Raw genomic sequence first — 14,758 nt, forward strand, 5'->3', positions numbered from 1 at the left:
TACTGTATTAGACTTACAGTACCTAATTTATATACTGTACAGACAATAGTAAACTCAACTTACCCGCCTAAACTCTCCGTAGTGTGTAAGTAGTTCGGTTGCTTGTCCACTATTGGTCCAGATTCGACCAATCCTGTCGCAACACGAGTCGGCAATGACGTTTTACTGCATTTTACAAGTCTCTGTTAGCTTTTTTTATACAAATACAGTCACAATTTTTTCGCCACAATGTACAAATCCGCATTATATGAACCCACGTTATAAGGGGGTCTACTGTATTTAACAATACACTCATATGTCTCTCTACATAAATTTACAACTTCTACTTACTGTTTGGATAAGTTAAAATAGTCTGGAGAGGATTTACATTTGGAGTTTTTTCTAGATTTCTGAATTAATGAGTTAATTAAATTGTCTAATTATTAAACTTTCTGAGAAATTAAATGTCTGTTTCTAATAACAAATAATAAGTAAAAGTTTAGATACAGAATAGTTTTAATAATTTCCTTATAATGATTAAAAATCATTAGTGTCCTCAAATTTGTATTGTAATATTGGTTTATTCCAATTTTTGCCAACTTTCTCTACCTTTAATTAAAGTTAATAACAAATGGCAGTCTGTTTTTTGCAATGTCAAATTATTTAATTAGCAAAATTAAAACACTAATTTTCACTAAGATTATTATTTAATATTTAGAGCAATTAGACTTTGGAAAATTTTGTATTAACAAATTTATTAGCTATGTAATAGTTAAAACCTAATTAAAATAGCCTTGATAACTTGTCATATATTAGTTTTTAATTGATTGGTTAATTTTAAATTTAACTTTCTAATTTTTATATTTTATATAATTGAATATGTAAAATCTTACAGATATACTTATTTTTGTTACTTAAATGGTAAATTTTTACTTTAGGTCCATCTTCAAACAAATTCATTGGCTTGTCGTATTTGTAATCAAGGTTTTCCTGATGTAACTTCTCTTGTTTATCATATGAAAATGATTCATTGTCAAACAGAAATGCCATATTCTTGTTCAGTCTGTCATTATCGTTCATCTTTTCATAGTGATGTAATTGAACACTTTCAGCAGGTAATTATGTTATTAATTTTTTAATTTTATAAAATAATGGCCTGTATGAATAAAAATGAAGGAAATGCTAATAAGCAAATGTATTTCCTCTGTTTGGTATGAATAATGATTACCTTATACTTCCAAACAAATGCTTTTGGTAAACGATTAAAAGGTTCTCAATGTGCAGGTTATGACACATTTAATCTTATTCCTATGTTCTATTTTATTAAGTTTATTCAATTCATATTAATCGTATGCGTGTTTGCCTTTGTTAATAAGTGTAGTATCCAAATTTATTAAACCAGAAATGATGGAAAACAATGATATGGAACTTGAAGTTTGCAGTGGAAGGTGAACTAAAGTTTATTTTAGATGAGTTGACCTCATATCTGGGAGTTTTATCTAAATCCCAAACACCTAATGTAAAAAAAAGATAAAAGATGAAGCATCAAAAAAGTATTAATCAAATATGAAGCAGTACTTACAAAACAAATTGATGGAACAAAATTAATGAAGGAAACTAACAATATGAAAACACCAAGTTCTTCTTCTATGCCTTCTTGAATCCAGGATCAGCTAAATATCTTAAACATATTTTCATTTTTCTGTAAAGAAGTTAGTGCACCACCACATGATTCAGTCACCACTCCTAAAAAATTATGTGCCAACCATTCAACACTTTCTTTTTCAAATCTAAATAACACCTTGAAATCACTGACTTGTGAATGAAGTTTATAATACTTAACATTCCTTAGATTAACTACTACAGCCATGGTTAAACATTAACAGAAAATAAACATAGATAAAAGCAACAACAAACCACACTTCCTGCAGTTGAGTCTATCTGACTTGATGCATATATTTTGAAGGATATGCTTATAATTGTAAGTAAATGCTTATAACAACAAAATACAGTATATTTGTTTTCCCTCTGATAAAATAAAAAAAATAAAATCATCTACAATAAAAACAATAAATAATTGTAATATTTAAAATATAAATAAAATATTTATTCAGTGTAGTATGTATGTGAGATTATCAAGCTTGTTAAACCATCTTAAACCAACTTTAATTCATACAAATACAAGGGAATTTCAATAAGCAAAAGTTTTGATGTGTATGGAAAATACAAAATATACAAAATGATATATCTGGATTAAGCTACTTCCTGACATAACATAAGAACCATTCAGGTTCAATCACTTGTCCCAGTGGTGTATTTGCTTGAAGATGCTTGCATTTTAGAATATCGGTTTCTGGCCATACAACCATCTGTGAACAGCTGATTTAACCTCCTTGTCGGAATGGAACCTCTCTCCAGGCAATTTTTCTGACAGTGAAGCGAATGAGGCGGTTTCTTTGAATCATTTGATCAACTGCAGTGACTGTTTGAGGCGAAGCTGCCCTTACCAGACAACCTGACCTGTGCTCATCAGTCATACACTGACGACCGTTATTGAACATTTTGCATTGTCCATGCAATTGTCATTGAACACTTTCTTCATTTCCGCATTAATTTGTTCACATTTCTTTCCCCCTGCCCATAGAAAATAAATAACACTTTGCTGCTCATGGAGGGTGGATGTTGATAGCGTGAATGCTATTTTCTTTTCATTTGTCAGAAATGTCTGACAGGCAACACAAGTGTTCCTATCATGCAGTAGTGTTGCCAGAAATTCAAACTTCATTTACTATATTCATGTTTTTGCATACACATTAAAATATTCGTTTAAAAAAATAAAAGGCATTACTTATTGAAAGACCCTCATATTTTACAAAATGTACAGAACTTGTTTTTAATTTTTTGTACTTTCATATCTCATATGACATAATAGATTTTAATATTTGGTCTGAAATAAAAGATAATGAAATTATTAAAAGCAATATCAGATAATTAAAAACACATTTCCTGAATTATTTCAAAATTAGTTTTTAAACTTTTCAAAAATGGTCAATTATACTGTTTCCATACTGTATTTTTATTTAATTCCATTTCTCTTAACTAATGGTATTATAAATCAAAATATTTTTTAAACTTATAAAGAACTTCTCATTCATTTTTTAAAATTATTGTTACATTTTGTTACAAATTACAAAAATTTTTCTTTAATTTATTACCTTATTCTTCTTGCAAAATTTTGATGTTTTTAGTTTTGTGATAGTTTACCTTTCTCATATTTTTTGTAACTGAATTTTACATTAATTTCTGTTATTACTTTTTTATTAAATGCTTTATGAGACATTATTGAATAATATGAATAGTATCGTTTTCTTAATTGGACTGTCATTACAAGCTAGTATTGCCATTGCAACACAATTCCTAAGAAATTTATTTATTTTTATACTGAATAGAAGGTAAGGAATAATACTATAATTTGAAAAAAAAATTATATGATGACAAGTTTTTAAAGTTGTAAATTGTAATTTATTTATTACATTTAGCTGATACACTCTTTTCTAACTGCACTTAAATAAAACTCATACCTCGAAACAAAAAAAAAAACCTTTAAAATGCAGCCTTTTTATTCGCTTTTCCAAATGTTTTTGGCCATTTTGAATGGCCTTCCTCAGGAACAGAAAAATCGAATGATTCTGACTTCTATAACGAACTTTGCTTTGGAACATTTAAACATTTGAATTTTCTTGTCTAGTGCAAGTTTATGTGTATATTGGTACAACTAACCAGTATAGATTTTTTTTTTTTATGAGCCTGCGCACTAGATAAGAAAATTCAAACATTTAAACGTTCCAAAACAAAGTTTGTTATACAGTGTGTCCAGAATGGGTGAGTGCAGTTTAAAAGTAAAATAAATTAAAAATAAAAAATGTTGAAAGAAAGTTTTGTTTTTATTTTCAATCTATGGTTATTGGAAAATTATTTACTAAAAATTGTTTTCTAAATGGTGTCTGTTACGCTCTTGGCATGCTTCTAATCTTGAGCGAAGATTTCTCAGTACACGTTGACACAAAGCCTGAGATACCAATGCCATTTCTGCTGTGATATTCTGCTTTAATTGACTTAATGTCATTGGCTTATTTTTGTACACCCTGTCTAAGGATTTTTCTTGTTTTGAGGTATGAATTTAGCTAATATTTGTCATCAATATTTTTATGATTAAAATCATAATATTAATCACTCATTTATAGTTATTTGATAATTGTTTATATCATATTTTTAACAGTTTCATATATTTGAAATAATAGAATCAAAAACAACTGTGTAAGAAAAATAAAAAATGAAGTTCATTCAGATATTAAAACAAAAAAATTACTTGTAATATTATAAGAAAAGAAAAATAACAACCTAAATATTAAATTAACTTTCTCATATTTGTGGAAAATCAACAGAAAATATAATTCAAATAGTCCACAATACTAAAGATTTAACTTAAAAAACTTAAATACTTAACCAAAAGCATTTCTCGTAAGCAGATTGAGCTTCTTCTGTTGGAGATGTTCTAAAAAGGAAACAAATTCAAAAGATCAGTTTGATTAGTTCAAATGTTCATAACATAAGTATGACGAACTGTATGTATGTTCTATAGAGATATATTATATCTCTATAGAAGTAATAACATAATTCCATATGTTAGAAATCTTCATTGTGGAAATAAGGCATGCTATTGATGTTTTTATATGCAATGTCTCTTCTAAGAATAAAATTTGTGGAACTTTCCGGTTAGCAGGATGCCATTAAAATTCCTACTATTTTTAGCAAATATGAACTTTTATTTTGCAATTTTTAAATAAATCTAATTTTAAACCTAAATTGAATAAATACAAAGAATTTTTTTTACATACAACAGAATGACAAAACTTCTCATTTTTTATAACTCTGGCATATCATTTTGGTGGCATAAAGTTTGAGATGTCACACAACATAGCTTAAAAGGCTTCCTGTTTCAAATGTTGTCTTCTCCACATAAATTTGATAAGATAGGACTCTAAGTGATGACAAGAAGTACTGCGTTGTACTTTATTTCTCCATTTAGATATTCCCTTAATTTCTCAATATTTTGTCTATGACATCCTGTTTCGGATTGACAAAATTAAATTTATGATTGATCTGATAATGATAATATCCAGCTTCTTCTAATCCTTAGTACTGTATGCTTTCCAACAGTCTGAATATATAGTTGTTCCTTTGAGCACATGATTTTTTTACTTCCTTCAGTAAGGTTTTTGCTGAACAGTCTGGAACTGGAATGAGAAAACATCCTTTCGACTCTCTATGTAAACTGCCAAACACTGTTGCGGAAGTACATGGCCGACATTATGCTTCCTTTGCATATATTTCGGCAATCTTATTAACACCGCCAATCTATAAATTACAACAATTTATTAGGAAATGAGCACTAACTTCTCTCATGTAACTGTTCCAGTCCACAGTAGCACATCGATTTAGGCCTAATTGCATTTGACAAAATTCACAGGAAGAAAGGTCCAACAACCATAAATAGATGAAACACATAGCATTTAAAAATGATATGTGTAATCCTATGAACCAGTTGTCGGTTCTAATTCTCTTCTTTTCACGACACATTCTTATGTGACATCTCCATTTTGGACTTTCTGTCAAACAAAAATACAAAGACATTTGGTGCTTATTGGTGCACAGTCTTTTAATATGCAAAATTCCTTGTTTTTGAAATAGAGCAATAGCACCTTCTTCATATTGAGGAATATCCCATAATGTATATTCCATTTTCAAATATTTTTAAGAAACCAACTAGAAAAGACACAAACACACTCCACAAACAATAATCACTATGAAAGTAGGATAAATTACGACTTTTTACGCCAATGTGCAAAACCACTCTGCATATTCATGTAAACTTGATGTAAAATTGATGATGTTGCATCGTCAGATTTGTAAAAACCAAAAAAAGATAAAAAATTAATAATTATGATATCAAAGTTATTCTTGTAATAAAGGTTTACAACAACAGATGTAGTAAAATATAATGAATTTTCACTACTTTAGTGAAAAAAGCATGTGAATATGATAATCATTTTGTTGAACTTAGAGTAAAGATAGAATGCGTGTTAAATTCACAAACAACTTTCATAAATTTTTAAATCCTATTAATAGAAATAGTAAGTTTGCATCCTTTTTCTCTCAAAACTATTAATCAGTTGTAACTTAGAAAATTTCACACAAATTCACGATTTTGATATATCCTCTGTTGACTAGCCTCCTGCTAACTGGAAAGTACCAAATTTGCTGATTTCATGATGAAAATAAAAGTTTGCTTTCATTCCATTTTGGTTTGTAATTTTCATCTGAAGCAAGATGACTAAAACTGTCATCCTTCTTTGATACTGTGCATCTTTTTGTGATATACTTGTTAAAATTTCTTTCAGTTGCTCCAGCATATGCTAGAGTACTTCTTTCTTGCTTTACTAATGGCATGCTATATAAGCCTGATTTTTTTCTGTCTACTCATCTATATCTAATTTTTGCAACACAATCTGCGTAGTTTGAGTAAGGTTGTAACAAATATCCAAGAAACAAGGTTCTTGCACAGCTTTAACAATTTATAGCTACCTAATTTATAGTTACAATTTATTTAAGTTACCTGCAAAAAGCATGTCTTCTTTTCTTCTGATGCTAAGAATGTTAGGTGGAAACAGTTTGTACTTAATTCTGTGAAGTAAATAATTAAACTTTGAGGCTGAGAATTCACTATCATGCATAGTATTCTGAATTGTTTTTAATTCTAATTTTAATAGAGTTGCAGAGGAAGAATATTTGTAGGTTCTCAATATATGTGAAGTAAAACTAGAATTAACAAATTTGTTAAACTGATTTGACCCTCTAGTTGGAAATAATGGAAATAAACTATTCTTGTGGCAGATGCTGAAATCAGATAAGGAAACACACCTTTTGATTTCCAGCAATAGTTTAATACCATAAAAACGTTTTTGACTTATTCTTTAATCTTAAAATGCTATTTTTGTATTTGATTTGTTAGTCCTAACTGAGTAAAAGTTATTAATAGGTCAAAAAGCATTTTTTGGTATTAAACTAATGATAGAAATCAAAATGTGTTTTCTTATCTAATTGCATTAAATCCAGTGATGCTGAAATCAAAGTTGTTATCATGAAACAATATTAACAAATCAAGGAAGGTAATTATAATGGTATTTTGTGCCTCTAGCAAGAACTGAATATATGGAAAAATATTATTAACATGATCAAAGAAAATATCGGTCATTTATGCCATGCTGCCACCCTGTTAAAAAATCATCCTCATACCTACATCAAAAATCTGGATATGGGATTGCTAACAGTTTATGGAATACCCATTCTTCTAACTGTCTTGTAATTATTTCAGCCAAAAAAGATGACAATGATGAACTCATTGGACACCAGATTACTGCAGATAAAACTTACTTTTATAATGAAAATAATTAACTTGACAAATTAAATGAAGCTTGTCAACCTTTCTATTTCCCATATTTATTTTATTTTCTAATAAACTTTCTGAGAAGTATACAGCCTCAAGTGTATGGACAGAGGGGTATAAATTATACATGTATCGTTTTGACTTGGTTTAACAGACATAACCACTTCATGGTTTGAATTTCTGAAGTTAGAACACAAATGGAATCACACAATGAATGTTGCAAAAGGCAAACTAGCTTTTCTCCAAAGCAAAAAGTAGGATGCAACTTTTGTTCACCAGAGGTCTTAAAAAGGCCAATTAACTTTATGTACAGTACCTTAGTTTCAAGAAATATTCCGAGAGCAGCTTTGCATCTCAGAACCACATTTTGGAGTATAGTATTACCTTTTTAAAGCTACAGATTTCAAAAGAAAAAATATATAATTAAATTTCTCTTGGAAAATTCTGCATATTATTTTTAAGAATGTTAGTAACTACTCTCATCATTATTTAATTTATTTATTTTTAGTATCATAATGGATCAAATGAAATTATGTGCCATTATTGTCTTAAAGTATTCGTAATTAAATTTTCTTCAAGAGGACTTGGTTTTGTACTAAAATTTTATGATCATCTTCATAAGCATCAGTGTAAATCATCATCAAAAAAGTGTTCATCTTGCTGTTTAACTTTTTTAAATATACAAGATTTGAGGAACCATAAAACACGGGATCATCAGAGTATGGCATCAGTCAAAGGTAATAAATTAATTAACATTTATATGAATTAATAGAGAAAAAGTTTTATTTTTAAAGTTAAATTTAATTATCATTGATTGAAATGTTTTTGTAAAAATGTTGTGAGAATTTTTATACTAATATAGAAATATATGGTAAATTAAAATGGTTATTAACTGAAATAAGCATTTAAGATAGATAATATAGAAATACTTTTGAATTTCAACTAAATAGTTTTGAATTCAGATATTCAATTTGATGTTCAGTATTGAAATTCAAAATTAAAATATTTTATTTCTTTGATGTTGTTTAAATCTAAATTTGAAGTTTTCTATAAAAATAAAATAAAATTTATTAGTAAATCTTTAACATGTGGTGATGATAATTTATTATTGATATATAATTGTTAATATGCAGTGGTTGCTACTTACTGTGATCAGCTGCTTAATGTAATTAAACTCCATTTTCTCAAATTGCTTCTATATTTCCTGTGTAAAATCTTATTAGTTATTATGATCAGCCTGTTGCTTATTGTATCAGATTAAACTAGAGTATTTATGATATTTATAACTGACAAATAGGATTAGTTTAATATAACTTTTTGCAAGCATATTACTTTTATAGAAGTAATATTTAATAATTATCTTTGCTATTTTTTAAAAATGGAACTTACTGTAGATTTATTAAAAAGCATTCTATACTGGTTGGCATATTACTAATTGAGAACCACTGTTACTCCTGAATAAGATATATTTAGAACATTGAAAACTTTAAATAAATAAACATTGGAGTTACTATTATAAAACTGTATCTATTATTATTTATTCAGTAACACTATTCACTGATTTTCTTTAGTTTTATATATCTTAATGTGCTATTCTGTTGATACTGTAGTGTATGGATGGCCAACTTTTTATTGCTGTCATCAACTTTCATTATATTAAAACTAGTTGTGATCTACTGTTAGAAATGATGTCACTACATAACATAAGTTTATAGTAACATCTAAATAAGCTGTGACTCATAACTGTATGTACAGTATAAGCAAGTATTCAAGCTTTCTCTTATTCATGATTTAATATTGAAAGTAATTTAACCCATTCAAGGCCAGGTTTTTTGACAGCTGCTGGCACCGCAGGTTTTTGTCTGAGTGAAGCCTAACATTATTCTGTCATATATAAAAGTTATTTTTCGTAATTAATTTATGAGTATAAACTATTTTTATATGTGAACTATTTTATTTGTTAAAAAGTTTATTTTTTATATTTTTACATGATTCCTTCACTAAATAAAAGCAACACAATATCATCTGTTATGTGATAATTTTCATCAATTATTTCACTAAATTAAAAAAAAAATCAGTAGTGTAATTAATACATCATCTGTATAAATATAAAATTTTCCATTTTTCATTGGTGGTTAAGATTTTCGTCTTTCAAATCATCATTTTTTACCACAGTCTCACCACACACTTAAATTTAAATCTCATATAAAAACAACATCCTAATACTAGTTAATATTAATCCAAGATCCACTAGATTACAAAATCAATGAACCAGCATAAAAGAACTACTCACTTTGAGAAGCAAACATTTTCATTCATTTTTAAAAGGACATCCTCAGACTGGTGTTCTAAAATTTGAATTACGCGTTTTTAGAACAAATCATAAATTTTACATAGTCGTTGATGATTGGTGGAATGTGTGTATGTAGCAACTTGTGTGGAATGTTCTGTTGAATTTACATATATTTTTCACAGGTTTGGGGTTGCATTATCCTCTTTATAGTTGATGGCTTTTGACTTTTGAGCCACCCTTTAGATCTCCATTAACTCTAGATATCTGATATGTGATCTATCTGCTGTTCTATGTATGATTTTGGCTGAATAGAAATGGACCTTCATGTCAGGGTCCCGAGCATATGTTGATAGGACAGAGGTTAATAGGCCTTTTGATATGTCAGCTTGGTGTTCCTTTAGACCAGGGGGTCACCAAACTATGGTCCTCAGGCCAGATCCGGCCCGCTGCCACACATTGCCACAAATGAGCTGAAATATAATTATTTGTATGGAAAAGCATGAATTGTAGATGAACTTACTATGTAGAAAAAATTAAAATAAGTATAAGTAAAAGTGACAAAATTGGTCCAATCTGATTTTTGCATTTGACAGTAATATAATTTTTAGGAAAATCAGTGAAATGAAAAATTCAGCGACTTTTTGCGACTTTGGTATTTAGAGCGCTTTTTGCAATGAAGTTTCTAAGAAAAGTGATTATGAACTTGCTGCAGCAATTGTGTATTGGTAAATAAATATGTTGGTTTTTTTAATTTTTTGTGTATTCAGTATACTATATTGAACCAAATGGTTATGTGGCCCCACTCATCATTCTCTCAGTTATCTGGTTCCGTCCATTATTCTCTCAGTTATCTGGTCCTACTCATCATTCTCTCAGTTATCTGGCCCATTGTGAAAAAAGTTTGGTGACCCCTGCTTTAGGCAGATGGTATTGTGTCAACATCTGGCTCCTATGTATTCTAATTCTTCGTAGATTATTTTTCTGTCATCATCAAAAAACTGCTGCTAAAATTGAAGATAAACTATTCCCTGATTTCTCCAAATTAAAATTATCTGTAAAAAAAATAATTTATTCTGAATAATATTTATTGTTTCACGTGTTTTTATCTATCTTGTTATTGATATTGTTGTAGTGGAGGTGGCATATATTATCTTTGAGACATTGCCATATTTTTAATGTATAATCAAAATTAATAAATAAATGAGTGTTGTGTGTATGCATATTTTCAAATTTATTCCAAATTATTTAATTGCATTCTGAACTGGCATGCAACTAAGCTGGTTACATGTAGACTAAACCTACTAGTTGTATTTATCTTTACTAATTTGTAAAGATAAATACAATTAGCAAGTTAGCTTTACTAATCATGCTTTGTTTCTTTTCATCTTTACTAATACATACATACAAGAAAGACTTTGGCTGTACACAAGGTGTTTAGCTGGTGGAAAAAAGGGTAAGGAAAAGAGGAAGGGAAGAATGAGGGAGATGAGATAGAGAGTAGAGAAAGGTAGGATCCCTCTGAACGGCATATGTATAGCTACAGTACATCTTTACTAATAATGCTTTGACAATTGACAACCCAACAATTTCTATTTAAAGCTGATAAAATGTACAACATAATATGCAAACTTTGGACTTGAAACTGAAAAAAACCTAGTGCAGACTCAAACTGAACAAAGTAATAGGAGTAAATGAACACCATACTATTATATAATGTACTCTCTATCCAAAAACCCTTTGTAGCGTGTCTTTTTTCACCTGTATTCTTATTTGTGTTATTTTCTAAATATTCTATAATGTTGTCTTTGATTAACTGTTATCATATAAGAATGTTGATTTAAAAAAAAAATACTTGAATTAGAGTAATTACTGGCTATAAATTATAGATACTTGATAGAAACTGTAAATTATACAAATAATCTATACTATTCATCATAAATAAACTATTATAAAATTTCAAACTCATTAGTATGAAAAAACTAGTTTCATTATTTATTGAATTTTGTTATATATATTTTTTTTTATGCAATTGTTATATTTATGAAATTCTATACTTCTCTTAATTATTTTTATTAAATTAATTTTTATCATATTCTTGCCTTACTATCAATGCATAAATTATACATAAGAGTGAAAAATGAAAATAGTTTTTTAAATACCAGTTTTTTAGTCCCATTTTCAAAACGTCAAACATAAAAGAATTTAAAGTGTGTAATAAATTTTGGAACAGTTAATTCTTATAAAGATCAAAAATAAAAATTGCTTAATGTGTTTTCATTTAAGCAGTTTTTTATTTTATAAAGGTGATGCCAAATACCTATTATAAAAATGTAATTCAACTTTAGTTGAATTACTAAAGTTGAATTACATTTTTATAGTATGTACATTTAGTTTTTTTTAATATTAAAAGAATTGAATGAGGCTTAATAATTACTTTTATTATACAAGTTATTTATTTATTATTATATTGTTTCAGGTGTTGTTCCTATAAAATCATTAAGCACAAAACCAATAATTGTTACTAATCCTCATATAAAACCAAATAATAGTGATAATTATGAAGTCATTATTATTGATGACAAAGACATAAACAAATCAAAATTTAGTAAAAAATGTTCAGTCTTAGAAGAGAGAGATGTATCTTTATCTATAGCCAAAGAAGTAATTGGTTATTCTTGTTTTGAATGTAAAAATAGTATTGAACAAGATCATTTCAAGTATGTATTATCTATAATTTCTTTACAGTACATAATATGATTTATAAGCAAAAAATTTAGCAAATATATTGAAATTATTAATAAATAATATTGATAATTTTTTAATTATTTTTTTACACTTGAAGACTAATTACAATATAAAAGACTAATATACATAATATCAGACTAATGATTCACCAAAATTTATTAGAATACTTACATGTCATTCATATTACAGTAAAACCTGTGTAAATCAAGAGCTGTATTCCAGTCGCTTATCTTTTGTCTCTTCTTTCAGAGATAAATGACATCAAAATGAGAGATGAGACTTGTCTTCTAAAAACAGAGACAATTCTGGTCACTAGTAACAATCTTGTCTTTGTTGTTGATGTCACGATTCTACCAAGTTGATTATACATGTTCAGGTTATCTGCACATGCAACACAATACAGAATTTTAACCAATAAAATTGTAAAATTTTCAAAAATGCAGAGTACAAAATTATATATCACATGGTAAGGAAAACATGAAGTTCAAATAAAGTATAGTTTTGACAAAGATATGTATTTGTTTTATAATGTTTTTATGGATTGTCTGTATTTTGAGTAACATCAGTCAGCCAGAATGTGAATGGATATTTGCTTTGCTTATTTGGGTTAAGTTACATTGTTCATACCCAAAAACATCTGTTATCACATTGAATAGGTTTCCAGTTTATAGTAAAACTTAACATAAAAAATCATTCCATTCTGAAGAATTTTTTTCATTTAAACAGGTTTTACTGTTATTCAGGTTCTGTTTTAGACAGGTTTTACTGTAATTTAACTATTTTAAGTTTAATTATTCATATTTCTAAATTATCTAATAATTAAATAGTTTAAAGGTGAATCACTAATCCAATAAATTTTGAAGAATTGTTAGAATTTGATGTTAATAACAGCACTGATTGTATTTATAATTATGAATAATATACTTTTAAAAAGTAAAAAAAGAAGTACTGTTGGATTGAAATAACTATATATTATAACGTGAGAGATATGACTGATACATTCCTGAAAATTATTCTGTTAGCTCTTAATAATATCTATTTGAATTACATTTTACTTGTAAAGCATTTTTAAATCATTTAATTTATAACTTTTAATATATTTTAGAAAGTTTTCTGTATGTAAGATATGTCATTATTCAACTAATTGCAATAAAGCATTCCTAAATCATATGGTTCATCATGAAAATAATTCAGGAAAACTACAAACCAAATCAAGCATACAGTTCAACCATCCAATGTTCTGTGTCTGTGGTTTTTCTCATTCCAATGCAGACATTCTTGGTGAGAATTATTTAAAATTTAATAAACAGTAAGAGATAAATATAAATTTAATAATTTATTAATCATTTAATCTACAGTTGATTTATAAAATATTGCCATAGATGAAAATAATAAATTATAAAACCAAATTGTCTTCCAGACTTTTTTATTGGACTAAGTTAAGGCTAATTAATAATCAGATATAAAGCAATTAGCCAAATTGTTTTGTATCTGATTATTAATTAGTCTTAACATAGCCCAATAAAAACATCTAGAGGACTATTTGATACTACAAGTGTATCAGATTGTATATGTTATTACATTATAACATGAGAAGAAATATAAAATTCTTTTCAGTTATTTATAAAAGAATTTTATAAAAATAAGAATTAGAAAAAATTTGTTTTAAAAATGACAATAGTTTTAATGACTTAAATGTAAAGATTATTATAAAACTTACAAATTACAACTAAATACAATAAACTTTAACTTGGATTCAAATCTTTTTTATAAAAATATAATATATCTTTCTTTTTGTTATAATGTAAATATAAATCTGGAAAGATGATTAAGGTTTTACAAAATCTTTTAGCAACTTCTGTCATCTTAAAAGTGATGCATATTTATATTTTAATTAATAAAAAAATTATGCAAAAACAATGTTAAATAAAATATTGTTTTTGCATAATTTTGTTTATTTATTTAGTAACAAGTAATGACACCCAGGCACCCATTTGAAATGCATATGTATTAATAATGTAATAATCATGGTTAATATTACTATACCAAACGTAAATATATCATTAATCTTATGTAAATTAATATATTTGTATAGACAAAAAGGATCAAATTTTATAAATCTATAAAAAAAAAAGTCATTTGCAAAATAATAGCTGTGTTGTATTATTTTTTGAGTTTTCCGTGTGATTAGATCTGTAAGATAATAATTTAATTTATATGTATATATAAATGAG

At 27.2% G+C, this 14,758-nt stretch overlaps 1 protein-coding gene across 6 annotated transcripts in view; it reads left to right on the forward strand.

Moving 5' to 3' along the window:
- The window catches only part of LOC111626616, a 156,142-nt gene that overhangs the window by 121,461 nt on the left and 19,923 nt on the right, over nt 1-14,758 (forward strand). For all 6 annotated transcript variants that reach the window (XM_023370059.1, XM_023370062.1, XM_023370060.1 and 3 more), the window contains 4 exons: nt 918-1,094; nt 7,995-8,223; nt 12,256-12,496; nt 13,630-13,805. In XM_023370059.1, coding sequence (XP_023225827.1) covers nt 918-1,094; nt 7,995-8,223; nt 12,256-12,496; nt 13,630-13,805 — 823 coding nt within the window. The remainder of the gene's footprint in view (nt 1-917; nt 1,095-7,994; nt 8,224-12,255; nt 12,497-13,629; nt 13,806-14,758) is intronic.

This window comes from Centruroides sculpturatus, unplaced genomic scaffold (genome assembly GCF_000671375.1).
Source record: "Centruroides sculpturatus isolate CEXI.00-Female unplaced genomic scaffold, Cexi_2.0 scaffold362, whole genome shotgun sequence".
Lineage (NCBI taxonomy): Eukaryota > Metazoa > Arthropoda > Arachnida > Scorpiones > Buthidae > Centruroides > Centruroides sculpturatus.